The 26,997-nt window shown below is 27.8% G+C and overlaps 2 protein-coding genes across 3 annotated transcripts; both read left to right on the top strand.

Moving 5' to 3' along the window:
- Window positions 1-1,886: 1,886 nt before the first annotated feature.
- On the top strand, window positions 1,887-4,975 carry LOC110645156 (uncharacterized). Its single transcript, XM_058144137.1, has 5 exons — window positions 1,887-2,194; window positions 2,367-2,563; window positions 3,672-3,911; window positions 4,386-4,463; window positions 4,558-4,975. Exons 1-5 carry the CDS (start codon window positions 2,080-2,082, stop codon window positions 4,807-4,809), a joined length of 882 nt encoding a protein of 293 aa, XP_058000120.1. The 5' UTR covers window positions 1,887-2,079; the 3' UTR covers window positions 4,810-4,975.
- Window positions 4,976-14,307: 9,332 nt separating this feature from the next.
- On the top strand, window positions 14,308-25,844 carry LOC110652497 (protein ROLLING AND ERECT LEAF 2). Of its 2 annotated transcripts, none has more exons than XM_058144130.1 (7): window positions 14,308-14,568; window positions 14,850-14,947; window positions 15,621-16,792; window positions 17,143-17,214; window positions 19,444-19,658; window positions 21,906-22,129; window positions 24,439-25,844. In XM_058144130.1, exons 3-7 carry the CDS (start codon window positions 15,682-15,684, stop codon window positions 25,124-25,126), a joined length of 2,310 nt encoding a protein of 769 aa, XP_058000113.1. In that variant the 5' UTR covers window positions 14,308-14,568; window positions 14,850-14,947; window positions 15,621-15,681; the 3' UTR covers window positions 25,127-25,844. The 2 variants fall into 2 exon arrangements, with proteins under 2 accessions (XP_058000113.1, XP_058000117.1); XM_058144134.1 differs by having other exon boundaries at window positions 14,308-14,634.
- Window positions 25,845-26,997: the final 1,153 nt, after the last annotated feature.

Genomic DNA, 26,997 nt, shown 5'->3' with positions numbered 1-26,997 from the left:
TAGTTAATTGATTTTTGAACTAATTGGTTCACTGGCTACCCAGCTGATTTAGACTAGTCAACTCCAATTTGCTAAATAAAAGGTTTGAAACTTAAGTTGAACTAGTCAAACAGATTAAATCGTTGGTCCCATTTTAGCTTAAATCGAACTGACTAGTCGATCTAGTCCGATCCTAACAACATTGTATGAAATCAATTGTAATTGATTGAATTTTTTATGTGATTAGACATGATTTGCTGAATTTTTAGTTGTCTATGATTGGTTGAGAGATTGGCAGAAACTATTGATTGGTTAAAAATTTGGTGGGATGTGATTGGCCAAAGAAGGGGAGGGCTATGATTGGTTGTATTTTGGAGGGAAAGCAAGCCAATTTGGAGCCAAAATGGTTTAAGGGTAAAGTGGCATTTCACATCATTTGTACATTTTTTGGAAACTTTTTTATATTGTACACTAAGGATTTTCCTTCTTTTATATCATATTATTAGTTTGTTAATAATTACAATGTGTATGAGTGCAAGTGAGAGAATGATAAAAAAAAATTATTAAAATAGCTAGATGTTACTTAGGATAGCATCCAAAGTTAGATGTTATTCTAAGTAGTATCCAACTATCTTTTTTTAATAGTTGGACACTAGTCATACTAGCTTCTCCCTCCCTCTTTACTTTAGCTCAGCATAGATCACCCATCTTTGGTAAATAAGTCTAAAGTCACTCCTAAATTGTGATTTATTTTTTAAGATGCAACATTTTTGATAAAAAGCCTAAGAATTGGATTGATACAAAGTTGTCCCAAATAATAATAATAATAATAATAATAATAATGTCATGGCTTGCCTTGGAGCATCATTTGATATTGCTTGTTGGATCTTCTGGAAGTGATGTAATGTCATTTTCTTCTCTGCTGATGACTGCTTTTATGGAAATATCACTAAGTCTATTTTTAATACAGCTAAGTAATTTTCCATGGTTGCTCGCAAGGTGCAAGTTGGAGGAAGACTTGTAGTTCAATGACAAGTGCAAGTATATTAGCTAGTTTGTCCCTTTTAAAGGCTTTATGAAACTGAATTTTGATGGTGCGCACAAAAGCAATATGGGTGATGCATTGCTTCTCCTTGTGGTTTATTGAGAAATAGTCGAGACCTTGTTGCAAGGATTTTGTTATGAATATGGGAAAGTGATCAAAAATAAAATTGGTTTGTTAATAGAGCTCATTCAAAAATTTTTATTTTAATTTGGACCATGTCACAATTAAAAAAAATTTTAATTAAATATTTAATTCCATATCAACAACATTCAATGGTGCTAGGGAAAAATATTCTCAATTTGCTAATCAAATAAAGCCATGACGTATTTGTTTGTCATAGACTATATCACATAATCCTACTTGCAAAAACACCATAACCACATAATTTTTTTTTTTTTTTTTTGTGATTCTCTTATTCTATTTGATAATGAAATTTAATTTTTGTTTCTATTAAAATTTCATTTACAGAACTAAACATAATACCTCCTCTTCTCTCCTCTCCAATTTTCCTTTGCCCCTTCAAATCTTTCTTGGATGGCTACCAATGAGTTCTTCACTGGCAGCTACCTCCATATCAATTTTCTTTATTTGTTCTATTATTTTTGTTAGGTTTTTTTTTTTCCTAATAGACTTTTAGACCTATGTCTATTTGATATATATATATGGTTTAATTTCTTATACGGACATAGATTAATATTATAAAATGTATCTTTAATTTTCTAAAATAAAAAAAAAATCGTCGAGAGATTATCTCCTCTGTCTAATTTATCTTTGAAAATAAGATTTTAATTATTTATATTTATATTTTTCTCATATAAAAAAATTATATTAGTAAATGCTTATAAAATGATGTCATAAAAAAAATGTTGAAACATTTACGCGATGTGCTAAATACTATCTCCCAGCATCCATAAATCCGGAGCGAGCACAGAGCTGTGGCGCACTATAAAGCCATGGCCAATATTTTCCCGCGCTGCTCTGCTCCACAGCACATTTTGCCCACCAAAGCCAACATTCCTACCTCTGATCAAATTTAGGATTTCAAAATCGGATACATGGCGGTGCTCAATTGGAAGCACCACACTCTTCTTCAGGCGTTGATGAGCCGCGGCCCACTCCAGGAGAACGAATTCCACAAGATCTTCGCTGCCGTCACCGGAAGAAACCCACGTATTTTGCCTCTCTTCTTCCTTAATTTCTTTTTTCTAATTTTTTTGAATTATAGAAAGAAATGCCTGTTTGGCTGCTGAAAATCCAATAAATTTGAAGTAACTCTAGCTAATGTAGATATTTGAAGGGTTGTTAATGATGATTTAGTGGTGGATATTACATTTTCACTCAGGTTCTCATGAGCTTGATTTCAATGATTTCCTTCTGAAGATAAACAAGGAACTTTCATATGTTCAAATGGAGTTGCGGCGCTGCAGAAACCAGAGTGATGGTCAAGTTTGTTATGGACTTGTTAATAATGTTTCTGATGAACAATCCAAGCTTGGAACTAAATACTCTGTTCCACAGATTGCTCTGTATAAGGGTATTGTAAGTCTTGCTTCAAAATTAATATTTTTGGGGATTGAAATTTGTTATTTGTATTCCTTTTACTAGTGATAAATGGGAGGATGCAAATATTTCTTTACGGAACAATCTTAACAACTTTGTAAGCTTTGCAATTTTGAATGCAAACAGTGATCTTTTAATAAGAGGTACCTTCAACAATTGAGGTAGCATCATTGTATATTATCCTGTTGCTATGCATTTAATAGAATGTTTGAAGCAGCTTGGCATTTACTTTCCTTTTCTAGCTTTGAAAAGAATACACAAGTACCTCTGGCTGTACCTTTTACATCATGACCAATCCACACATCAGCAGAGATATCTATTTGTGTCCAGCTTTTACTATTCTTTGATTTCTTGAGAACAACAAGCTGTTGTCAGTTTTTCCAATTTTGGTGTTGTTGATGTAATCTAATATTAGCATTAGTGTTGATGCATGTCTTTATGTGCATTGATGTTCTATTCTCAATCATTATGGAATTTAGTTTGTGTTGTTTGCACTGTCCTTGTTGCTTCTGTCTCATTTGATCACTGTTATATGTCAAATAGAAGCAATAATGCAGGATGCCACGGCCCAAGGTTTCATATCCACCATTGATGCTCTCAATATACAGTAGGAAAACCAGGTGTGGACTTTTGCACTGAATTTTATTCACTATTAATCTAATCCAGCACTCGCTGATAATAAATTATATTGCTGTTTGCATTGTATTTCAGTTGCAATGAATATAATCCAACAATTTGTGACAACCATTTACATTAGTAAAGAATTTTCTAAACCCCAACTGGTTTGTTCTTTGACTAAGAGGGATGGGGAAAAATCCAAGTGAATATGTAATTCGGAGTCACATTTTACAAGTTTCTTTTGTGATTTGATTTCATCAATAATTTGTTTCTATCAAATGCTAAATATTCTCAGAGAATAATGAAGACAAAAATAAACTTTGATGTTATTTGATTTTCAAGCTAGGATTACTTTTCTCATAGGACTAGAAACTTGAATTTTGCTCCATTTTAAGCAATTTTTTCTTCTTTGTTTTTAAATCTTATGCATGCACTGGGGTACCTGACCTATACAGTGCTCTGCTTTCAGGTTCATAGTGGGACAGGATCACAATCACAAGGTGGTTCATCTCAAGTCCCTCCCGCATTAAGGAATTTCTCTATGTCCCAGAAGGAAAAAACTCTTGATGAACTTGTGCATGACAGGTGGCTTTGTCTGACCCCTGATGGTGACATTGGACTTGGTGTCAAATCCTACATTGATTTGCGAAGTTGGTTTCATAATTCTGGCATTCCATCATGTGAAGTATGCAATGAAGCTGCAATAAAGGTTTTGCTGCTTTGATACCCATCTTCACATTGGAGCAAATTCAGTGACTTTTAGTTGATTGTGCACATAGTTATTAAGCCCTGAGCCCAGTTGGATGGCATGAATTAGCCCATCAATTGGAATATTTTTGTGCATTGCTTCTCATGCTTCTGAGAAACGACAATTATTTTCAAATGGTCATTCTTATCAACATTCAGCTAATACAGCTGTTAAATGGGCTTTGCAGATGGGTACATTAATGTTCATACTTCATATAGCTTCAAAGCAGGACATATATGCAGATGTGCATAATTTTAGAAGTGGAATGCAATTTTGCTCTCACCATTTACCTTGAGGCTTGAGATAATTGCAGTACTGTTTGTTAACTTTATTAACCACAACTGCCCAATCAATTTGCAATAATTAGGGCTGTGTGATGAACCACTACTTATGTTCCTATCAAATCTGGTGATTTGTTCTGGTTATTTCTGACAGGCAAAAGTGTGCCAAAATGAAGGTTGTACACTACGAATTCATCATTACTGCCTGAAGAAAAAATTTTCCCAAAGCAGGGTATAAGTTTTGAATATTTTGGTGAATTTATATTCTGTTATCGACCATCAGATTTTCTTGAATTCCATAGATGACTGACATAAGGGCATTGCAGGGTGAAATAGATTGTCCAACTTGTGGCACGCAATGGGAATGCCAAATTCCCAAATCTGAAGTAGTAGAGATAAAGGATGAGCTGAATGAGCCTATTGAGAGCCAACCACTTGCAAGATCCAACAGGAGGAAGCTTAAAACCAACAGAAATGCTGATGCAGATACTGTTGGATGTGGCTCTGGCTCATCTCAAGGATCATCATCTGTTTCTGATCTGAGAAGAGTGACTCGGTCATTGGCTAGAACAAGGTGAAAGTATCTATTTAGTCATTGAATATTCCTGTATACTTTGATACAAGCTAACTCTTTTGGATAGATTTTATCAGGCAATGTTGTGCAACTGGTTTAGGATGTTATTCAGCGGAATTGTTATCATACACATTAGATTAATGAGTTGATTAAAAATTCTCTTGTTGCTATGGACTTTTTTTATGATTATTTTTTCTTTTAATGTTCTTGTTGTTAGATTATAGTGACAAAATGATGCGTGAACGCTTGGGGAATTTTATATAAATAATATTTTCATTTATTTGTGTAAATTTTATATATTTTTTTTTACTGCTGTTGTTCCAAACTGAAAAGTTATACTTAAAAAAAAAAATTGGCTTTTGTGATTTTCATTTATTGTAGGCAACGTTTTTTTGTTTTTTAAGATCTCAAATAAAAAAATAAATATGTTTTAATAAATAATAATATAATATGGATTTATTTGATAATTAATTATTAAAAAAATGAAAATGATATTTATGCCAAAGCGTGCCCTTATAAACTGCTAAACCTGATTTTGAGTGGCCCTTAATTAACAACACAAGCCTAATGGTATAGAAATGATGTGGAAATCTCTAAATCATTCTTCTGCACCATGCTTCTTTTTTTTATAAAAAAAAAAAAAAGAAAAAGATTTTTTTATGTGGTATTTGGGTTAAATGAATATGGAATTTATTTTATATGGTGAATGATTTTCATTAACCCCATTTCGAAATTAAAAATTTTATAAGAATTTAATTTAATTGATTTTTTATTTTTTATTTATAAAAAATAATTTAATTTTTTAATTTAAAAAATTATTTAAAAAAAATAAAAATAATTATAATTATAGAAAAATATAATTGAAAACTTTTTTTCTTGTAAACGGTTTAAACCTAATAGAAATTTTGGAGATAATATTTTTTCTAAGTTGAAGAATGAAGTTAGATGACAAGGGCAGATTTCGGTTTTAAACGAAAAATCAAATTGAATCGAGTTAATTTAGTTCAATCAATTTGGTTCTAAAATTCAATCGGTTCAATTTATAAATTTTAATAATTTCAGTTAATTGGTTCAGTTTGATTATTTTCATAAAAAATAAAAAGAAATCAAACCGAACAAGAAATTACTAATATATATATATCTCAAAGAAACTCTAAGATTTTTGAATTTTGATTTTTAAGTTTTTTTATATGTTTTTGTTATTGAGATTTAATGTTGAAAATTTAAAATTTTACAAAATTCAGTTTGATCAGTTTAAAATTGAATCGATATTTATTGGTTCGATTTTCTCTTAATAATCGGTTTGATTCAATTTTTTAAAATTTTTTATTTTTAATTTTCAGTTTTATTAGTTCGATTCGGTTTGAAACCGAACCGATCATTTGAGACAAGAAAAAAAACGCATGTAGATAAGAGAGAGAAAACAATTGAAAACTTATCTCAAGTCTCAACACATGAACATCAAGAATGAAATCGTCAAGGTAAGGTACATTCTCTCGAAATATTTAATATCAAATTAATTATTTTTTTATTTAAAATATAAATTTGTTAATTTGATAATGTGTTAAGTTTGCTTTTTAATTGTTAGTTTGAATTTTATTCTGTCTTTATAATTTAAAAAATATAATTATATAATTTCTTTATTTTTTAAATTTTAAATTATTTAATTCTTATAAAGACACTTTTTTTTTCTTCTTTAAATATATTAATCAATAGAAAATTTTATTTAAAAGATAATTTTCAATAAAGAGTAGATGAAATAAAAATATGAAAAATAATTAATATATTTTTTAAAATAAAATATTAAATAATTAAATTTATTAAAATCAAAAGAACACCTTGAAAATTACCTATATGATAAAAAAGAATTAATAAAAGGTTATGTAAGTATGAATGAAAATATTTTTTAAATTAAAAATTTTATTTTTAATTAACAATTAATAAAAAAAAGTTATATGTGAAATTTAAAGTTGATGACGTGTCAGGAAGATTTTAATTGATATAAAAGATACTAAAGTGAGAAAGTAAGAAGGTGTTTTAAAATCTTTTTGGCAACCCCATGTGTAAATCATCAACATCCCATCTGTAAAGGATCCCAAAGATTCCTTAATAGTAGCCCACAAATACATACCACCTTTAACCGCCAAAATGGGCCAAAATCTTTCTTGGCTTTGGCTGGCTGCCCTGTCAATCACAACCTCAACTCAACTCTCTTTACCATTACTCCTTGCTTTTTTGGCTTATTCTCTTATTTTTGTTTATATGAATATATATATAACAAATCTTGTCAATCTTATGTTTTTAAGTGGGGACACCCTAAAATTAGACTTAAAATTAAATGATCTAATTCTTTAAATTTAATAAATTTAAAATAAATTATTTATTAAAAAAAGAATTAAATTAAACTCTTTAATAATCATGTTTAATTTTTAATTTTTAAAATATTTTTTATAGATTTAAAAAATAAATAAATTATTTCATTTCAAACATGAAATTAACTAAAAAAATTAATTAATTAAATTAAATTCTTGTAAAATTTTAATTACCAAAGTAAAAAAAAAAAAAAAATCTATGCCTATTTCTTTTTAATCCATTTTTATTTTATAGCTTATTTAGAACTATGAACTGATTTGTGCTTAATTTCCTAACTCAAAGTATCAATAATTCTGGGGGTAATATGAAGAGTAAGAGAAATTTTTTGAAGGAATGAGAGTATACTTCCTTTCATTTATATGAAGCAGATTCTATTATTTAATTATGAGTAAAATTAAGAAATATATTCTTGTTTTAATTTATAATTTTATTATTTATACTATATTTTATGTATTTATGAATATTATTAAAGCTTTTAAGGTTATAAGTATCAATCATATGGTATCAAAATTAATACCAAGTTCATGTTTATATTATGAGAAAAAAAATATATTCCCATATTATCTAATATTTTTTTTTTCATTTAATTTGAATTGTGATTCGAACTTGAGACTTTACAATACTGAGATAATTTTAAAATTATTAAATTAAAATTCATTGATAATAATAAGAAAATCAAAAAATAAAAAGAATTCAATTTAATTAAATTCTTTTTATGTAATTTTTTAACTTATAATCTAAATAATAATCTATTTATAATTTTTTTTATTTATAAATAGATTTAACTGACTTATAAGTCAAATTAAACATCCCTTAGCGTTGATTTTGAAAAATGTAAAGCAAATTAAAAGCAGAAAAAAGTTTTAAAAGGATCAAACTCACTTTTATTGAAAGAAAGTTCTTTTCAAAGAAGCATACAATACAATAGCTTGTCTACAAAATATGAGTGGAAGGCCACTCCATATGGAAACCATTTCTCTTTGGATCCAAATAAATCCATTCTCAAATTTAAAATTAATATTAAATTCTAAAAATTATATTAATAAAATTAAAAGTTTTAGTTAAAGTTAAAAATACACTCATTTAGCTTTTCAACTATTACTTTTCAAAAGCCAAATGCTATAGTCATCACTCAATTTTAAATTAGAATTTAATTAATGTTTTATACAAATAAAAATATTATATGTGAGTGACATTTAAATTATTATTATTATGCCAATTATAAAATAAATTTATCTAAAAAAAAAAGACAAATAGACTTTTATCTTGATAGAAAATATTATAGTCATTGTATTCATATTATCAACATAGAAATTTAGAATAACTCTATAAAAATTACTTATATATGTGTAAATTTCTAATTATTATTTTTTAAATTATATAAAATCTCTTAGATTGCGTTTCGATTTTAGGATTTGGATTTGAAATTTGAATTTTAAATGTTTTATTTAGAATTTAGTATTTAAAATTTAGAAATTAAAAATCTCCAAAAATCATTTTATGTAAAGTTGATACATTTAATTGTAGTGAGATGAATTTAAAATAACAAAATAAAAATAATTATTTTAAATTTTTAATTTTTAAACTTGTCACGAATACATGGGATCTAGATTAAATTTAAATTCATCTTCGTTTAAAATATTCAAACAATATATTTAGTTCAAATCTAAATTCATATTATCAAATTACACAATCCAAACATAGAATTAAGTTAAAATTATTAGAATTCAAACCTTAACATATTTGGCCTCATCTAACATTGAATTTCAAGGTTAAAAAGTGATTTTTAGAAGAAAAAATTAATTTAAATGTTGTCAAAAAATAAAATTAAAAAATTATTTTATTATTTTAAAATTTTTATTATTAAAATATATGAAATTTAATTTTAATATTTTTAATTAATATATTTAAAAAATATTTTTTTTAATAACAACCCTGGCAGTAATATTAATATAAGAAAATAGTAGGATTATATAAATGCAAGGGACATTCCCAAGAGATAACTAAGATTTTATATGAAAAATATATTAAATATAGTGCAATTTATTTTCAACTTTTTTTTTACAAATTTAGATTTTCATAAGTGGGTGTTTCACTATTATGGTAAATCTATGTATATGGAATATGAGTAAAATTATTGTTGGTCATATTAATTAAATTCTCATCACTCACTAGCTAGTAAGATCTTGTTTTAGAGATAAAAAATTTTAAAACTATGCCAGTTAAAGAAAAAAAAGGAGTTTGAAATATATTATTTATTTGGATAAATTATAATTTAATTTTAATTTTTATATTTTCAAAATCAAGTAATTTAATTTTTAAAATTTGACAAAACCCATAACTTAGTTCCTAATTTTAGAATTTCAGTTAAACTACTGATAATTCTAGAAAAATGATTAAAATATCCTTAATTTTATTTTTAATATGAAAACAATTTAGTTCTTAAGATTTTATTTTATTAGTAATTTAATTCTTGAGATTTGATTAAATCTATAAATTAATCCATATAGTCATAAAATCAAGTAATTTAACTATTGATATTTTAATAAACATTTCTAGCATTAGAATTACGGTTACTTCCCCGTTAAATTTAGCAAAAATATCAAAATACTTTTAACTCTATTTTTAATCTGAAATTAATTTAGTACTTGAAGTTTTATTTTAATAATAATTTGCATCCATGTTCATATTTTTTTTCTTTTTTTTTATATATAACAATATGATATAATATATGAAAATGTTATAATTGATATATATTATTAAAATAATAATGACATAAATAGAATATTATAAAATTATAAAAGTTTATTTATAAAAAGTTATAATATTTAATAATCAATTTGTAAAATATATAGATGATTTTATAATTAATAAAAAAATTTAAAAATCTTAAAGTAATTAATACACATTTTAATAATTTAAAGTTAACTTTATTAATTTAATAGGACTCGCATTTTAAAAATACAAAGACTAAATTATTAATAAAATAAAATCTTAAGACTAAATTATTAAAAAAATAAACTTTATAGACTAAATTATTTTCATATTAAAAATAAAAATAAGTACATTTTGATATTTTTACTAAAATTAATGATAATTTAATAGTGAAAATTAAGTCGTAAGTTTTATCAAATCTTATAAACTAAATTATTTGATTTTGAAAATATAGGAATGAAGTTATAGATTTTGTTAAATTTTAGGGATTAAATTATAATTTATGTACCTTTTAATAGCATTGAGTTTTTTTATAAAGTTATAAAATTTTAATTTTAAATTTTTATTTGAATAAAATAAAATTCTAAAAAATTCTTATGAAAGACAGTGTCACACCTTTCTGGGTTGGTACAGATCACACACATGACCATGAGATATTATAGTAATAGAAAATGGGATGAAAATAAAAAAGAAATTTAATTAGTGTTTTGTTTGGATCTTAATCACATGCATGCAAGTTAATTGAGTAAATGTCATTACAATATTAAACTCATCACTTTTTCTTTTGATCACTTCACTTGCATTCTTTCCTTTTCAGATTCTTTACTTCTTCTTGTCACTAATTTTTTTTTAAAGACAAAGTTTAATTTATAAATTAGGTGCTTAAAAGTCAAAAGAATTTACTTAAAAATAATTATACAATTACCATTAATTTAATATTATAATCAAATAATAAAAAATATTTTTATAAAAAATATTTTCTTAAAAAACATTTTTCATGAGAAATAATTTTTTATAAAAAAAGATTTTTCATATATAAATGATTTTTTGTAAAATAAGTGGAGATTAAAATTCATAACATTTATACTTCAAAATTCATTTCTATTGGTATAATTGATTTTAATTGTGATTAAAGATCTCATAAGCTTGAAAATAATAAGGGAGGAGGGGTTGTGAAAATTATAATTTTAGTAGGTGATATAGATTTAAAATTAAATTGCTCCCCTTTCTTCATAAAAAATATATTTAAAATTAAAAATTTTTATATTTTATTAGATTATTTACCTATTTGAATTTATAATATCTTGATTTAAAATATTAAATTTATATTATTTATTTTGATATTTAATATGTCACAAGTATTTTATGAATAAAAAAAATTATAAATATAAATAAATAGTAAGTGTTATTTTGAATCCCTAAAAATAACTCTAGTACTATTAACATGCTTAGGGTTCTTTATTTTTTTTCATTTGCATTGAGTAAATAATAAAAACAATTGATGTAAATGGTTTACCATTAAATGAAAAAAAAAATGATAATGTAATACCTAAAATTATTGATTCTAAATATAGGTTGTCATGTTTGTTTATAACAATTTTTAAATTTATAAGTTGAGCTTATAAATTAAGAAAATAAACTGGAGGATCTAACTTTTCATTTTAGTGTTTATAAACTAATTTGATCAAGTATTTTATTATATTATTATTATTTAATTTTTTAAATTTCAACATAAATCTCATTTAATATGTTTTTTAGTCATTTTAATAATAAATATACTTATAAACTATTTTTTACCAAACACATTAAAGTTATGTTTAGTATGGCGTAATCAAAATTATAATGTAATCGTGATTACGTTACATATTTGATTATGTTGTTTGATAATAAAAAAAATTTGATGTATTAGATAATTAATTACGTAACGTAATTAATTATATTTAAAATAATATAATAGTCATTACATATAAAAATGGATGTGATCATGATTATTTATTTTGATTTTTTTAATTTATTATCAAATACTAAAGCTATCACCACTTGGCCATTATTACTTCTATCACCGCTATTTTTATTCTATCACCGTTACTATGATTATTACTATTATATTGCCATCATCGCTATCACTATTGTTGTCATTACCGTTATCATTACTTAACTATTTTTACCTTTATCATCACCCAGCCACTATCTTATCTTGTTACCATCATTACCATCTAACTATAATTGTCAATATCACCACCACCACTTCGCTATCAATCATTGCAACTATTACCACTTATTATTAATATTATAAATAAATTAAATGTTAAAATAAAAATTATCATTATATTACATTACTTATATTTTTATTTTATAATCAAATAAAGAAATATAATGACAATATTATAATTTTGATTGCATTATATAATTGATTACATTGAATTACATTATGCTATACCAAACATAATCTAATTAATTATCAATCACTTATAAGTATTTTAACTAAATACATAACTGTTTAAAATTTTAAATACTTATAAGATCAAATTAGCTTATAAATATTAGGTGCTTATAAGTTAATTTTTATAAATTGAATCAAATACTTTATGAGAAATCTAAATATTTTATAATATACTTGAAAATTTAAAATTCAGATAAAATAATATTTTATTTTAATATAAAATTTTTTTATATCATTATATATAATGTTAAATTATACTTTTTATTAAATTTTATTTTCTCCACTTCATTTCTAAAGCAATATCCAATATAGGTATCACATTCCCATTAGGTAAAATATTTATACAAATTTGTCACAATCTTAAAGCTAACTATATTCATTTTCTTAATCAACCAAACTACTTATTAAATATAATACTTTAGTTTTAAGAATACATTAATTATAATACTTGACTAGGATGCTTTCTTTATTCACCATCTCTTAATTTACACATTCTAAGTACTAATATTGATGTAGTCAATAATAAAATAATAAATATAAAAAATGATTTTCAAGAGTCAAGAATCCAAAATAATAATTTATGTAATATATACTATAATTAAATTAATTAATTTTAATTCAATAATATTAATTTTTTTTAGATATGAGATTTCAAATTTAAATTTTAATTAAAATTTTATATAAAAAAATAAATGAGTAATAAGAATAAGAGTTTTAAATTTAAAAATATGTATATATTTTTCATATAATTTGACTAATAGTTAATTAATTGTATAAATATTATTGTTGTTTAATTTATATATATATATTTTTTGCAATAATGCATATGTAATTATTTAAAAAAAAAATGAATGAAGAGGTGGAATGAATACATCATTAATAAGGTATAAGTTATACTTACACATTAAAAAAAAAAAGAAATGTAATTTAGAGGTAGCAGTAGCCTTTATTATTTGATAAATATATATATGTTATAAATATTTAGGAGGGACAAGTATTGTACTCTGCTAATTAATGTTCTGGTCAAAGTCATTAAAAGTGAAATAAATTTAAATTCTTTTTACCAATTTTTTTTTATTTAATTTGATTAGAGTTGTAATTCAAAAACTTACAAACAATATAACTCTAAAATCATTAAATTAAAATTTATAAATAAAAAAAATATAAAGACATACTTTGGCATGGGAATGGGAATAGATTATGAGATTTTATATTTCATTTTATTTAAAATTGAAACAATTTAGGTTTAAGGATATATAGGGTGAAGAATTCAAAATATTATGAAATTTGATTTCTTTGAATGTTTTTCTCAACTATTTTTATTTAACTCAAAATATTTTTTTTCAAAATTGAATAGAAATAGGGAAAAATTAATTTTTTTAATAAAAATTATTAATATGTTTAGGCTTTATTTGTTTAATAAAAAATATTTTTCTGTACAATATTTTTTATATTTTTTAATGCTTAGGGTATCTAAAAAAATAAGTTAATAAGAAATAATTTTTTAATTAAAGAAAAAATTAAATTATTTTTAAGAAAAATAACTTATATTTAAAAGAAAAAATCCTTTTTTATTTTATAAACTTTAATTATAAAAATATTTATACATTCATAATTTAAATATATATTATTAATTTAATATTATAATTAAATAATAAAAAATATTTTTTGTATATAAATTATTTTTTTTATAAATATAAATAAAATTTTTCCTGATTAAATTTCTTCTGTCATAATAATTTATTCAAGCATGAAAAGTAGATTTTTTTTAATTTCTTTTTTCTATTTATTTTTCCTACTCAAACAATTGGATCCAAACAAAGGGTAAAGAAATTTAAAAAAAAAAAAGAAATACAGTTTGTTAGTTGAGTCAGCGCGTGGGGGAGACGCGACATAGAGGGAGTGGAGTGATAAAAATAGCCGGGTCCACAGCCCACAGCGTGTTTTGTTTGTGTCTGTGTTTCCAGTTTGCCTTTTGCATGGAAGCAGCCCACAAGCCCCTCTCTTTCTCTCTCTCTTCTGCCCATCTTCTTGATCGGATTCTCTTCTCTATCGAATCCTTTCCTGAATTCTGCTCTCTCTCTCTCTCTCTCTCTCTAATTTTCACTCTCTTTATATAAACCAGAAAAAAAGAGGGAATGATTCTGCTCATATCAGTCATATGAGTCTTCCCTGAATTCCACAAAGTCTCCCTGCTCACATCACCTTTGATTCTTCTCTTCAATTTCCCAGGTGACCCAAATCTTCCACCACCTATTCTGTTGTCCTCTTTACTTCAATTGGTTTCTATTGGACTGGGTATTTTTCTGATTTTTAATTCGTTTATAGGATGATTGATGACTTTGATTTTAATTTTATTTTTGATAGTTGGTGAACTTCTTTTATTGGTTTAGTTTGTGGGTTTGGATTTTTTTTTCCCTTTTTGGTGGTTTTGTTGATTTTTTTTTGGTTTTGTTATTGTCTCTTTTTGGGTCTTATCTCTTCTTACTGTTGTACTTTTGTTCATTTTCTAGTGGTTTCTATTGGTTCTTCTGAGTTCAAGGCCTTCATTTTTTTTTATCGGTTTCTATGCAACTGTTGTTCACTCTACTGGGTTTTCTTCTATCTTAAGGTATTGTACTACTATTCATCTCATCTCTCTCTGTTTATGGTTTTTTTTCCTTTTAATTTTAAATTTTAGTTTATCTGATTTTAATTAATAAATTTATCTGTAGATATAGAGGGCTATTGAATATGCAAATGAGCTCTTTTTTATTTTATTTTATTTTATTTTTAATTTTACAAGTGGAAAAAGAAAGAAAAGGCGCGGGGGGGGGGGGGTGGTTGTGGGTGGTGGGTGTGGTGTGGGTGTTGTGTTGTTTGTTTTGTGTTTGGTGGATTTGGCGGTTTGGCTGTATAGTTTATTATATAACAGAAACTGATCATCTGGAGATCATGTGCTTTGAAGGCTATTTTGAGATACAGAGGTAGTGGTTTCACTTTGGAGCTTAGGCACATGAATATTCATAGAGATTCCCCTATTTTCTTTCTTTTTCTTTTTATTAATATGTTTTGAATTTAGCAACTTCTCATTTATTGGTTTAAAATTAAATATTAAGAAGGCTGGAGATTTGTTGTCTGATTTCTTTAGTCCAAGAAGTCTAGGTTTATGGATCTTAAGATAAAACAAGTTCTTTGAATCCAACGGTTAAAAATCATAGCTCATAATCATGAATATTAGTTTTTTTTTTAATTTTTTTTATAGAAGTTTCTTTAATTTTAGCTGAAGTTGGTTAATTTTTCAGGAAGAACCCCATGCGTTAATTGTTCAATTAGTGGGATACTGAAACATCCAGGTTAGTGAAAATGGGGGTCACAAGTTCAAAAATTGAAGATGATAAGGCTTTGCAGCTTTGTCGTGAAAGAAAGAAATTTGTAAGGCAGGCACTTGATGGCAGGTGCTCACTAGCAGCTGCTCATGTTACATATGTCCAGTCGCTGAAAAATACAGGAACTGCTCTGAGGAAGTTTTTTGAACCTGAAGCTCCAGTTGAATCTTCATTGTACACTTCCACAAATGCAACGCCGGAGCCTCTTGCTTTAACTGAGAAGTCCCTTTCACATTTCTCAATCTCTTCTCGATCTTTATCACACCCTGTGGATGCAATTGAAAACCTTTCTCCATCACCATCCCCCCCAAGCTCCAGTCGGTTTCAGGCAAATCATATGAAATTTAGGGGGTTTTCTTCCAAAAAAGTTGAAGAGAAGCCTCCTGTAGTTGTTACAGGGACTGTAACCTCATCCAGTACTCCACAGAACACTACACCTCGTTCCACCGAAAAACCTGAAACATCACCATTTGAAGCTTCTTCGGTCCCACCAGGAAATCCACCATGGGATTACTTTGGACTTTTTAATCCAATTGACCATCAATTTTCTTTTCAAGAAGGAAAAGAAATGAAGTCAGGGTTGGAGAATGTTGATGATTTTAGACGGCTTAGGGAAGAGGAGGGAATACCTGAGCTGGAAGATGAAGAAGAGAAACATTCGTTTCATGCAAGTGAAGAATCTGAGGATTCAGAAGATGAATTTGATGATCCTCCTGTAGATACTTTAGTTCGAAGTTTTGAAAATCTTAATAGGGTACAAGATCATGTTGTATCTAGTGCATCATCTGCCATGCCTTCTACTGGAAGTGTAACTTCTGAAACTGAGTTAGTAAATGGGGAGAAAAGTAACTCTCCAGATTTGTCACCACTGAGAACTCCATCCCCAGCTGTGGCTATTTCATCTGAAACAAAGAAAATACCTGTAAAAGAAGATCGAACTGAAAATAAGGTTTCCCCCAAGGACTTCTTTACGAGCATAAAAGATATTGACTCTCTGTTCATAAAAGCTTCTGAGGCTGGGAAAGAAGTTCCAAGGATGCTTGAAGCAAATAAGTTGCGTTTCCGTCCAATAGTCCCTGCAAAAGAAAGTATGGTCTCTCTCTCACCCTCCCTTTTCTCTTTATGTGTTAAATTACTGTTTGAGGAATTTTTTTTTTTTTAATTGCTAAGTTTGTTTTTTGATTCTATCATCATTCTTAGGATCTGCACCCATGTCTCTACTTATAAAATTGTCTTTGTTTGACACTTTGAATAATAATATTTGATGCTTTTTCCTATGAACCATAATATTAAACAACAGACTAGATTGGCTTTTTGGCATATCATCAAAAAAGAAATTTTATTTCATCAAATGCCATAGGAAAATTATATATAGAGGTTCCTTATTCTAATTTGAGCGAGTTGTTGCATTTACTCAGCATAATGTCTTCTCTTGCAGATGGATCAGTGGCATCTACATTCCTCAAGGCTTGTTTCTCTTGTGGGGAAGACCCTAGTCAAGTTCAAGAAGGTAAGTCTCCTTATTTTCTGTGCTATATATATATTTCTCTTACATGTTAAAACAGTAAGACCTCATATTGGGGTTAGATTTATATAGGCATTGCTTTCAGAACGTTATAAAGATGCAATCAGTATGAACTTTTGACTGTTTGGATGACTTGGTGATGCATCTCTAACTTATCTTTTTAGTTTCAATCCCTAAAAGTAAATGCCATCTGATATAACTGTCCATAATTTATTGGACTGAAATAGTGAAATAGTTTTTTTAACAATGTAAATTGTTTGGATTCTGAATGTCATATATTTCCTGCTGTACCAATTGCCATGTAATTTCAACGACCAACTGGCTCACTACTGTTAGTCAATTTATCCATAATCAGTATGAAATGAGCCTAGGATATTTGTTCTTTCTATCAGTGTCATTGTTGTGTTATTTGGGGCTCTAATGAGCAACAAAGCATTTTTTTTTAATATTTGTTTATTATGATGAAAATAGGTATATTGGAGTTCTTATTGGTAGAATATTTCTTCTCATGTTTGTGTATATTTTACTATTATATTTAAGTATTCTTTCTAAGCTATAATGATATAGAATACATAATCTGTAGTTACAATTACTGTGTTAGATAGAGATCAATAGCTTAAGATAATTTATATGTATGGTCTTTTCTTTTCTTTGTTGGGGGTACATTTCCAAAGTCCTTGCTGGTTGCCCATAATTACCAATTAGGATGACATTTTCTTGAATTACAACCCCCTCCTATGATTTGGTTAAATAATAACAATTAGGGCCAAGTTAATGTTGTTTTGTATGCCAAAAATTAATGATATCCCTCAAGCAACATTATGATACTGTATCTTAAGGGTTAGTTTATGTTTTTAAATAAAAAATTTATAAAGATATATATTTTTTTTTAATTTAGATATTTTTTTCTAATTTCTAACTCCTTAATTTTTTTTTCATCAATTTTTAAAAAATTTCTCTTGAATTATTTACCCAAACTGATTATATTAGTCTTAGCTATTATTTTTACAACTGAAACTGTTTTCTTTAATTTATATGAGTGATTGTTTTAAACTATAATTAAATTGCATTTGTCTTTAGTTAGCTATTCTTTTATGTTGTTGTCATAGTACTAGACAAACTGTGGCTCTCTGCGTGCATTTGTACTTAAATTTATAACCTAATAAGAGCATTTTAATCATTATCACTATTTTTATTGTTGATATGATGGGGTTGTAATTTTTAGAAAACATTGTCATGTTCTATAATTATAGGCAACCCTCAACGACTGGAACATAATTTACTTGTTATCTTTGGGCCAATAACACATAGGTATTATCCCACCCCAAACCTTATAAAAATGGGAAAAATGGTAGCCTCTATAAACGTCTTTTCCTCTTATGACAATGGACCTATCTAAATGTCTCCTCACACAACTAGGTGACACTAGGTTGAACTCAAAAATACTCATTTACATGGGAAATAACTATACCTGAATACAAATGTTGATAAAAGAAATATCTGTGAATGATTCAAAATCCACTTCTTTGTTTGAAGTTTTTCCTACTTATCTTTCTTCAGATGTTTAACTTTTTTGTACTTTTCTTTGCCTTATTCAGTAAAATCTTCTTCTTTTTCTAAAAGAATTCCCATGTTTAACTTGTTTCCTTGGTAAAAATTATGCCTTTGATGCATGTTTTTATAATTTTAGCAATAGCAATTTGCTGTTTTGCTGCTACAATATTGTATGGATTAATTAATATTCACTATAAAATACATTTCAAGAGTTGTTTGTGTAATTGTTCTTACTAGAGGGGTGTTTTGTGTGATTTACTTTTGTATTGTTGTTTATTACTTAATGGCTTCATTGAGAAAGTCCAGTTGAGTCAAGCACATAGTTCTGCAGGGTATATTAATCACATGGGAGGGGCTGCAGTTCAGAGCGTTGGAAGCAATCGCTATCCAACTCTGCATATTTATTAATTAAACTGTTCAATGAAATTTCCTATATATATTGTTAAGACTTGGGGATCTGTACGTTATAAGTATCATACCAGAGGTGAAGTGTGGCAACAGTATAAACAGAATATGACTATAGACATGAATATGTGAGAAGCTGAGTTTGTTTAATTAGCATACTATTAATAGTAATTTTGTTCCCTTATTTTTTCTGGAAAAAAATGCTTCATTTTGTTGGAATGACAGTTCTGCTAATTCTTTTCAATATTTTCTCAGAGCCTGCTCAAAATTCTGTGAACTACTTAACTTGGCATAGGACAACGTCGTCACGATCATCTTCATCCAGGAATTTTCTCGGATCAAATGCTAAGGATGACAATGAGGATCTCACTGGTAACATTTTCGAAAATTTTTGCATGATCTCAGGCAGTCATGCTTCGACGTTGGATAGGCTATATGCTTGGGAGAGGAAACTTTATGATGAAGTAAAGGTATTTTACTTGTTTTGCTTATCCCTTCATTTGAAAGGAGAAGTGGAGAAAAGAAGGTGGAAAGGATTTGAAATGACCCTTTAGTTGTGTTGTGCTTGCATCTTTTTATTATTTCAATAGGAATATTAACTATTTGCATTTTCCTTGCTTCCACTCCTATTAGGTTATTAGCTATTTAGCTGGTCAAATTGTCCTCTATGTTCCTTTTCTATTTATATAGCAGGTTTGATTAACATGTTGCTTCACTGGTTAGTTTTTCCTTCAAGGGTTTGTGTGATGTGTTATTTATCGGTTTATTCACATGACATATGAACTCAAAACTGAAAATTAGTAACAATCAATTTTAATAAAACAAGATGATAAAAAGAGGTAGACATAAGATAACTAGGCTGAAGTAGTGCAAAATAAATTACCAATACTAGACTAAGCTGTAGATTTAGCCCTAAACCGAGTAGAATTGAAGAAAAAGAACCATATTGTAATGCCCAATAGGATTGGGTCTAAGGCTTATTTGAGTTACTTTCAAGTAAAGAAATGCTGTGATGCCATTTATTCATATTGTTCAATAAATTGTTTGCACAATTGCTAAATGTCAAGGAATTATAATTATTAAATCTGCCACATTATTGCTTTGCTGTTGATATTTATACTATATATAGAAGGATAATTCTGGTGGCACTCACCTTGACTAAAATGCTAGTTATCAACTAATAAAATGGTAGTCATATTTGGTGATAAAGGTACTAAAATATCCATATAAAATATTAAAAAAGTGACAACTGTTTTAAACTGTATCAGAAAAGAGAGAGAGAGAGAGAGAGAGAGAGAGAGAGAGAGATAGAGAGAGAGAGAGATTTACAGAAAATCTTAGAATTAAAATTCTGAATTGAAAAATACAAGATGATGCATAAATTGACTGTCGATGTCCTGCTTATGGTAGTTAGGACAAATCCTAATCTTAGACTGAAAATTATTCCTAATTAATTAAGTAAATTCTTCACTAAATAGGAATCCTGAATGAAGAAGGTAAACTGAAAAGCAATAAAAAACTGAAATCCTAATTTAATTTGGATGCTCCTGCATCATATTGACCTGTGCTGGAGAAAGTGATTCAAGTTGATTTCGGCATGGTATAATAGTGGGTATTGATTGATATTTCATGGTTATGTAATGGTGTAGAAGAATTTGAAGACATAATCAGTATATGGTAGTGGTTGAGGTGGTATCAAATCACCAGATTTGGGGGAGAGAACATAATTTTGGGGTGAGGATCGACGTCTGGGGACAATCTATCATCAGAATGATATTATGAGAATAACACTTAATCCTTGAATCAAAATAGCTAACATCCTGATTAAAAGAATTGTGAACTTCGGGTTGAATGAATATATATATATATAATGAGTATATGGTAGTGGTTGAGGTGGTATCAAATCACCAGATTTGGGGGAGAGAACATAATTTTGGGGTGAGGATCGATGTCTGGGGACAATCTATCCTCAGAATGATATTATGAGAATAACACTTAATCCTTGAATCAAAATAGCTAACATCCTGATTAAAAGAATTGTGAACTTCGGGTTGAATGAATATATATATATATATATATATATATATATTTTTTTTTTTTTTCTCTTTTTGGGGTTCATTTGGCTTTGGTTGGGACTTGAAGTTGTGATCTCACAGCCCTAGATATGACTTTAATACCATTGAACTAAAGCTCGTTGGGGTGTGTGTGTGTGTGTGTGTGTGTGTGTATTTATTTTAATTAACTCAATATCAATAGTTACTCCCTGTTATTCATATTCCTTGTTACTTATATTATATACTGGACGTTTAACAGTCGTTTAATAAGACTATATTATCTCACCTTACCATTAGTTAAGCCAGGATAATTTATAAAGATCACAATATAATTGATGTATGTTTTCACTGAATTAATTTTCCCCCTAAGGGCCTAAATGTTGTAATTTGTCAAGTAGAAAGCCCTTTGGAGGATGCTATTATGCAAACATTAGCTTAATTATGCATTCAGTTATGCATCTGCGACTGGAATCTGTAGATAGTATGTCAATCAAGATGCACTAAATGGCATTTTTACATAGCATATCTGGAAGCACATGACATTTAGTAAAAGTGGTTGGCTTTAATGGCTAACCATCATTACAAAGTTTGACGAATAACGAATTCCATATAATGTATCTATTCCCTTCAATTCCAAATATATTTACATATCTTCTCTTTCAGGCTAGTTGGATGGTCAGAAGGGAGTATGATGTAAAGCGCACGATCCTTAGGCAACTGGAATCAAAAGGAGAACACAGCAGCAAAATTGATAAAACTCGTGCCGTTGTTAAGGATCTACACTCGAGAATCAGAGTTGCAATTCACAGAATTGATTCCATATCAAAGAGGATTGAGGAATTGCGGGACAAAGAGCTTCAGCCACAACTTGAGGAATTAATTGACGGGTATGTGCTTCCTCGTTATGTGTCTTTAATTCAAGTTGCAACCATGATTTGCACATGACAATGTTCAACAACGAATTTGAATCCTGGATGCTCTTCATGCAAGTCAGTAGTGTTGAGAGACTTTCTATGTTTGATTTCATATGTTGAATAAATCAACAATATATTATATATCATAACTGCTATATACTGCTATACATGATTTTTTTTGGATGTCTGGCCTAAGTATGAAAATGTAATCAGGTAGTGTAATTGGTTCAACTGTCTAACAGTTTATCAACCAAAAAATACCATTTAGTGAAATGAAATAAAACAAAATAATATTGGTATCAGAACGTTGGAATTGGTTTCTTCCAAAAGTCCAAACTATGTGCAAGTCACTAACTAAATTTTTATTCATTTTAAAATGCTGGTAAACTGAATTAATATTTCTGATTTAGGAAAAAGATTAAGTATATTTATTAATGATGTATTTCTTTCATGTTCAAAGCTGTGTTTTTCTTAGAGGGTGTTTGTATTAGTTTATAAGCTAGTCAAACTAGCTTATAAGTTCTAAATATAGGCTGACCTATTTTTATTAATTCTTGGGCTTATAAGTTGAGCTTATAGACCTTATAATTTGGGGGACCCAGCTTTTCATTTTGGTGCTTATAAGTCATGTTCTTATAAGTTAGTTTGACCAAGTATTATACTATTTTATCCTTATTTAATTTTTAAAATTTCATCATGAATCTCATTTAATATTTTTTTAGTCATTTTAATAATAAATGTGCTTATAAGCTTTTTTTTTTTCTTTTTTTTACCAAACACATTAAATGCTTATCAGTCACTTATAAGCACTTTAATTAAATACGTAACTACTTAGAATTTTAAATGCATATAAGTCCAAATTAACTTATGAGCACTATAAGTTGATTTTCTTAATCTAAGTCAAACACCTGGAGTAGTGAGTTTGGTGGAGCTGGATTTCATAGACTATCACTTCGTTTGAAGACTCTTTAACATATCCAAATACAAGTGTGCACGCGTGTTTTTGGATATGGTAAGGGGATGCTAATATTGGGCCCCATTGAGGTTTTGTCACCTAAATTTGTAAATTGGAGAGCTACTAAGATTTTGACAAGAATTTTTTCATTCAAGTTGAGCCTTTTCGATTTGCATTCTTGAACATGTTGGGGGGTTCTAAACTGAAGAGTTGTACTGTATCAATAAGAACTTATTTTAATTTTACTGTTTTGATTTGGTTATGGTTCTTCGCTAAGAATCAAACTGAAGCCATACCAAATCAAAATCGAATTAAAGAACAAATTTTATACATATTTTTCTATGGTTTTGTAGATATATTATATATTTTTAATATGATTATATATTTTTATATGAAGTTAAGATTGAAATATATATATATATATATATATATATATATATATATATATATATATATATTTCAATCTTTTATATATATATATCTTCTAATAATTTTAGTTATAAATACATTAAATTATATTATAGTTTTTAAAATAATATGTTTTCTGATCCTTAGGTGTATTTTATAGTTAAAGACCTTATAATTAATAAATAATTGAAATGTATATTATATAATATATTGTGTATTAGCAACTAATTTTAAAGCTTAAATGATAATCCAAGCATGACTTTCCATTACAATAATTGTATAAAACCTGTTTCAGGACCAAAACCGTAACTGGAACTGAAGCACTAAAAATCAAACCGAACCAGAATCAAAACATCGAAGAAGCCGAACTGAAACTATACCAAAAGTACAGTTTGGTTTTGTATTTACATATGATTGAAAAGGATATCTTGACTGTTGATTTTTCCTGCTTTCCATGAGAAGCCTCATTAGGATATAGCCTCCATAAAAAATCATATATGCCAAAAAAGTTGCAAAATTATCTCAGGTTTTAGTGGGCAAATTATCCTAATTTCTGACTCTGCTGTTCAATGCTAGTAATTATACCAATTGTATTTCCTGTATCATTTGGGCATGTATCCAAAGCACTGTTTGTGTGATGAGATCTCTCCAGCTTGGTGTTTTTAGTCAAGTCTTGTAAAGTGTTGAGTTTGCTCACCTAATTTTCCTGTAATCAATTGCATGGTTTGCAGGCTTTGGCCTACCACTAACTGTATGCTATGTTCTTAACCACAGTTGTGATGATCATTCTTCTTTATAATGACTAAGATGCTTTGAACTTCTATGCTCTCACATTTGTTTCTTTAATTTTGAGGAGCATTTAAATTTTGAATACATCTGGTGAAAACTTTTAACTTCTTACTGGTTCTGCCAATGGCAGGCTAAGCCGGATGTGGGTGGTGATGTTTGAATGCCACAAGCTTCAGTTCCACATTATCTCGATAGCATACACCAATGGGAGCGCCAAAATCTCTATACAGTCAGAGTCACATCGGCAAATTGTCATCCTTCTAGAAAATGAACTTAATTCTCTGTCATCATGTTTTACTAAGTGGATTGGTGCTCAGAAGTCCTATCTCCAGGCTATAAATGATTGGCTTTTCAAATGTGTCTTGCTTCCAGAAAAACCTACAAAGAAGAAAAGGAAACAACAGTCCCCTTCATTGACTTTGAGAAGAAGTGGCCCTCCAATATATGTCACCTGTGGTACTTGGTTGGATAAGGTTGAGGCCTTGCCTGCAAAGCAGGTTGTGGATGCTACGAAGGGTTTGGCAGGAGAAACTGCTCACCTTTTGCCCCGCCAAGAAAAGAACCAAGGGAAGAGTGCAAACCCAGGGTCGTGGAAGGCTGATAATGGCAGTGATTCAGGAATTAATATGTTGAGAGACGAAGCTTCAGAAGACTGTATTTCAGGTTTTGAGCATTTTCGATCAAGCTTGGAGGGATTTCTTGGCCAGTTGAATAACTTCGCAGAGTGTTCCGTGAGAATGTATGGAGAACTCCAGAAGGCCATCCAAGATGCTAAGAATCCCCCATCCCAACCTCCGCTGGAACCGAAACTTGTTTAGCTGAAAAGAATTTTGTTGCAGAGAAGAGGGAAGAATTTCATTGGTGAAGCGGTTTTCAAAATTATGATGCATGAAGCATTTTGCAGGGAGTTCAGTTGGATGTTTTTACACGGGGAAAGTAATAAAATGGTGCATGGAAGCCTTTGTGGTACAAAATGAAATAAAGAAGCTGCTGATAATTTGTAATGGAGAGGTGATAAAGGTAGGAGGGGGGTGAGTTTGTAGTTGGAAAAGACGTCGTCACCTGGTTTCTGTTGGTGTTAAATAGAGTAAAAATTTTGGCCGAAAACATTTTTTGGCCATGCCATTTACTTGAAAAGTCATTTGGCACTCCATTGTATCTCATATAACACATGAAAAAGTATAGCTGTTTAACCCCTGCGATTGATGAATGCGCAACTGTGATTTACACACGTTTTGACTTCTTGTTATATTTTTATAAAATTCAGGGGTTTAATAGTTGCACTTTTATATATATTGTTTTGATACTAAGTGAGATACAAGTAAAAGTGAATGTGCCAAATGATTTTTTGTGTAAAGTTCAAGGATCAAAAGATATTTTCGGCCAAAAAATCTCAATGTAATATGACCTGTATAGTTTTCTTCTAATATTTTTCAATTTTTCTCAGAAACTTTAGTAACTCAGATCAAATTACACCCCAGTTAAAGAATCTTGTTCATGCAGTGCATGGAAATTTAATATTCATGTTTCTCTGTATATACTGTGCTTGGTTCTCTATTCTGAAATTAATCCCATAACTATACTTGTTTTCTTATCTTCCAGTTTTGAACTAGATTTCAATTAAAAGCGTTCAGGTCCCTATCCAGGTATTATATTTCCTTCTAATACATCATATTTCTTAGATCTCTGCTGCTGTGGAGTCTTCTTCCCCTTAATAAGAGAGGGGATTTTGAACTTGTTTTTCAGTCTCATGGCGCTTTTGCTGGGAGCAATATTAATTTTGCTTTTGAACTTTTAGGCTCATGTCTAAATAAACTTCTTTTTAGATGTATTTTATGGTTAATTGATTTAAAATAAATTAAAATTACTTTGTCATGGAGAATAAAGTAATTTAGCAAAATTTTGTAATTCATCTCTTTTAATTTTTGTAAAATAATTTTTTTTTTCACGAAATAGTCAGTTACAAAAAATTTTTTGATTTAACGAAAAAAATAAATTTTTTTGATTTAATGAAAAGAATAAATTTTTTTTAATATTTTAAATTATCATATTTTTGTAACATCTTAAATTTTAATTAAAATAACAAATTTTAAATGTGAAATTCTAAATAAGTATATCTTATTTAATTTTATTTATAATATTTTTTAACATTATTAACAAATATTATATATATTCTTTTACGTGAAAAAATTTATTTATTTGTTAAGTTAATAAAATTTTTATAATTAATTACTTTATAGAAAAAAAATATTTTATAAAAATTTAACGAGATAAATTATAAAATTTTATAAAATTATCTTATTTTTTATAACAAATTAAGTTTATTTTAAATTAAATAATAATAGAATACACTATCGTTTTAAGTTCTTGTCTCAATTAATCACAATTTTCTGTTTAAGTTTAAATAAATTTAATTTTTGAAAAAAATAATTTTAATTTTTTATAATAAAATATTAATATATTTTTATTAAAAACTATTATTAATATAAAATATAAAAATTAATTAAAATATTATTGTTTTCTTTTTTTTTGTCAAACTCAACTCAACTCAACTCAACTAAGCTTTTATCCCAAAAATTTGGGGTCGGCTATATGGATTCGCTTTTTCCACTCTGAACGATTTTGGGTTAAATCCTCAGAAATGTGTAATGCTTCTAAGTCATGCTGTACTACTCTCCTCCAAGTCAAT

This window comes from Hevea brasiliensis, chromosome 1 (assembly GCF_030052815.1).
Source record: "Hevea brasiliensis isolate MT/VB/25A 57/8 chromosome 1, ASM3005281v1, whole genome shotgun sequence".
Taxonomy (NCBI): domain Eukaryota; kingdom Viridiplantae; phylum Streptophyta; class Magnoliopsida; order Malpighiales; family Euphorbiaceae; genus Hevea; species Hevea brasiliensis.
The sequence above is the reverse complement of the archived record's forward strand: the minus strand, read 5'-3'. Positions and strand labels throughout refer to the sequence as shown.

Coding starts and splice junctions, on each gene's coding strand:
- LOC110645156 (XM_058144137.1), top strand. CDS start 2,080: ATGGCGGTGCTCAATTGGAAGCACCACACTCTTCTTCAGGCGTTGATG. Junction 2,195..2,366: donor CGTCACCGGAAGAAACCCAC/GTATTTTGCCTC, acceptor ATTTTCACTCAG/GTTCTCATGAGCTTGATTTC. Junction 2,564..3,671: donor TTGCTCTGTATAAGGGTATT/GTAAGTCTTGCT, acceptor CTCTGCTTTCAG/GTTCATAGTGGGACAGGATC.
- LOC110652497 (XM_058144130.1), top strand. CDS start 15,682: ATGGGGGTCACAAGTTCAAAAATTGAAGATGATAAGGCTTTGCAGCTT. Junction 16,793..17,142: donor AATAGTCCCTGCAAAAGAAA/GTATGGTCTCTC, acceptor CTTCTCTTGCAG/ATGGATCAGTGGCATCTACA. Junction 19,659..21,905: donor AACTTTATGATGAAGTAAAG/GTATTTTACTTG, acceptor CTTCTCTTTCAG/GCTAGTTGGATGGTCAGAAG.